The sequence below is a fragment of the Amphimedon queenslandica genome, unplaced genomic scaffold (genome assembly GCF_000090795.2).
Source record: "Amphimedon queenslandica unplaced genomic scaffold, v1.1 AMPQUscaffold_13437, whole genome shotgun sequence".
Lineage (NCBI taxonomy): Eukaryota > Metazoa > Porifera > Demospongiae > Haplosclerida > Niphatidae > Amphimedon > Amphimedon queenslandica.
In genome coordinates, this window is record NW_003546327.1 from 114,259 (window position 1) to 117,196 (window position 2,938).

The 2,938-nt window shown below is 39.4% G+C and overlaps 1 protein-coding gene across 4 annotated transcripts; it reads right to left on the reverse strand.

Moving 5' to 3' along the window:
* Positions 1 to 537: 537 nt before the first annotated feature.
* LOC109581484 (uncharacterized) lies at positions 538 to 2,919 on the reverse strand. Of its 4 annotated transcripts, XM_019995615.1 has the most exons (4): positions 2,695 to 2,919; positions 2,329 to 2,470; positions 1,471 to 2,249; positions 538 to 931 (listed from the first exon to the last, which is right to left on the reverse strand). In XM_019995615.1, the coding sequence occupies exons 3-4, from the start codon at positions 2,133 to 2,135 to the stop codon at positions 922 to 924; spliced, it is 675 nt and encodes a 224-aa protein (XP_019851174.1). In that variant the 5' UTR covers positions 2,136 to 2,249; positions 2,329 to 2,470; positions 2,695 to 2,919; the 3' UTR covers positions 538 to 921. The 4 variants fall into 4 exon arrangements, with proteins under 4 accessions (XP_019851174.1, XP_019851173.1, XP_019851171.1 ...); XM_019995614.1 differs by having other exon boundaries at positions 1,471 to 2,470; XM_019995612.1 differs by having other exon boundaries at positions 1,471 to 2,470; positions 2,611 to 2,919.
* Positions 2,920 to 2,938: the final 19 nt, after the last annotated feature.

The following is a 2,938-nucleotide window of genomic DNA, read 5'->3' on the forward strand; positions in this document are numbered from 1 at the left end:
CTCTCAGGAGAATAGACTACATTCTATTGCTATGAAACTACAATAAAGAGACTCTTTACATGTTTTTACATTGTTTAAAGTTGTTTTTAAATTTTCCTTGTTGCTGGTTTTTTAGTTATAACAATTTACATTCAGCCATTTTGCTAAGATGCCATTGATTGCTGCCATTAATTTTAATGAATAATAACAGAGTCTGATAATTAACTTCCGGTCCGTAACCAATCCCGGTTACGTTAGTCTATTATATCCCTGGTAGAACCCTGAATTTTAATTAAGGCCTGGTTTACACGACGACGCTAGCCTAATCTGCATCGTTTTTGCTATGACTGTTTTCAGGTGTTTACACTAATCCAGCAGCTGCATTTTTATTGGACTTTATCATTCGTTTATAAAGCGGTTTCAGTGACGTCACTTTTTGACGTCATAATTACTTCCGTATGGCAAAAATTAATGAGCCTCATTCGTTTACAGCAGTAAAGTTGCTTCCTAGATCCTCCCATATCATACCACTCCCCCCTACACCCACTCTTGAACACATTGAGGTCAGGGGCCAGTGCAGGCCTTAAAGACATTTTTTAGATCAATACAAAAAGTACCAACACACTAGTAGATTAAGATGAGCCACTAAGGGAAGAGGACCCCGGTCAGTAGTGCATTATTCGGGGGGGCTAGGGTCCTAAAGCACCCCCCAGGAAAAGAACCACCGTATTTTTCTTTTTATTTTTATTTTTTATTTTTTTATTATACGGTGGAAAAAACCATGACCACAACCCTGTGACCCAAAAAAATATATATATAAAAAGAAAAACACAAACCAAAAATTCCTACAAATGCAAATAAGGCTTAATAATAATAATCGCTAAATTACAATAATAATAATAATAATAATAATCTTTCGAGAAGAGCCTAACACAAAAAACTTCATGAGTTCCTATAAGAAGAAAGCGAGTAACTGTAAGCCAGCAGCTCAGACCATACCTAACTAAACGACAATTAAGGAAAGAACCAACAAAATCATTATGCTATCCATTAACACTACACAATATACAATAATATGAACCTATTATAGAAAAGAAAGGGGGGCGGGAGGGTGGGAAAAGAATATATGGAATAGAAAAATGAATGTCTTTAGTCTAGATTGCCTGCACTTCTGCCACACTGTAGACTGCAGAACACGTGCATAATTGCACACTATATAACATCTAGGATAAACCACACCCATAGGTGTGCTCTATTATTACTGTGGGAGCTTATTTTCTGCCTAATTCATTATATTCAACCGTCAGAAAATATACCTCCCATATCATACCACTCCCCCCTACACCCACTCTTGAACACATTGAGGTCAGGGGCCAGTGCAGGCCTTAAAGACATTTTTTAGATCAATACAAAAAGTACCAACACACTAGTAGGCAACAAAGAAAGGGTATCAACTTCAAGCTACTCCCTACACATACAAATGACACTTACAACAGCAGCTTTCTAGAGACATCCAACCTAGCCGAAAGGCTGTCCTTAATGTAACCGTCTTTAGCTGATTCCGACTTCCAGCGACCATGCTTTTTAAATAATCTATCAGGCACTCCCCTATTAGCCGCTAACGAAGCTCCTCCAGACCGAAAACTGTGTGTCCCATAGTCCGCAGGATCGTATCCCAGTGCTTTAATCTTTCCCATTAAAATCTCTCTAATCCTCGAATAAGAGAGCGACCCCAAGGAACGTAATCTCTCACCATTTTTTGACTTCACAATACCTCTAAATAAGCACTCTGCACTTTGCGAATCAACCCGTGCCATGCGGCAATATAGCTCCAACCGTCCGACAGGACACAATGAGGACCCAGAACGTGCAATGACCACTTCATCCCCTTGTCGATATTGATCCGTCTTGCTCGATACAATTTTGATCACCATGTGGTCTGACAAAAACCTTACATCACAGCATCTTAGCTTTACCACCTCATCAAAGCGTAAAAACCCGTAAAATGCAATAAATGCTATTGCCACTGCTCTCACATCAGATAAGGATGGATCCTGGTCAAGCGAATCTACCATCTCCTTTAACATGACCGGCGACACTGGCTCCTTCTTCCTCCTAGGCTTAGAGAGACTCCTTTGCAGACCAGCCAGAGCCATCTTCACGAAAGGATCCTGAGAAATCGAGGTATATCCAGCAGTTTGGCTAAACCAGGAAACAGCATTGGTAGCTTCCTCCACCGCTGACCTAGATTGCGTCAGAGATCCAAGGTGCTGTAAATACAGTGCAAAGTGAAGCGGATTAACTGGGAGCTTTCCAAAACTATCTCTAGACTCAGCCCACTGCACCCACCTAAGAAAAGCCCTGGTATATTTCTCGATAGTACTGTCTGCTCTTGAGTGCATGATGGTATCTTTCAGCTTCAGCACCAGTTGCTGCAACAAGGGGTCCTTGATCTTCCTAAGCTCCTCCCATACCCCTGAACTTAATACCACTAAAAATGAAAAATAACACAATTAATAATAATACTACATGTCCATCCTTAAATCATGCATGCGCATGCACATGTATGTATCAATACATATCCCAATATTGAACAAAAAGAAGCAAAAACAAGAAAAAATGACTGCTCACTGCAAATTTGTCCCAAATCTCATGCAAAGGGACTAGACAACCAATGAACCAAATCCAAGACTGGCATAGTTACATACAACAAACCTTAATTGCCATTTACAACAGCTGCAAGAATTAAATTTATGCCTGCTGCACACACTGGATAAAAAAAAAAAACTCCAGCTGAATCCTTTACAAGGACATGACCACAACAATGGAATAAACTGATAGACTACATATAATATAATATCTATTATATCACATATAATATATAATACACACACACACCCAAACACAGGCAGAATGGGTCAACAATCAACATTTAAAAAACAACATTCAAAACTACAAT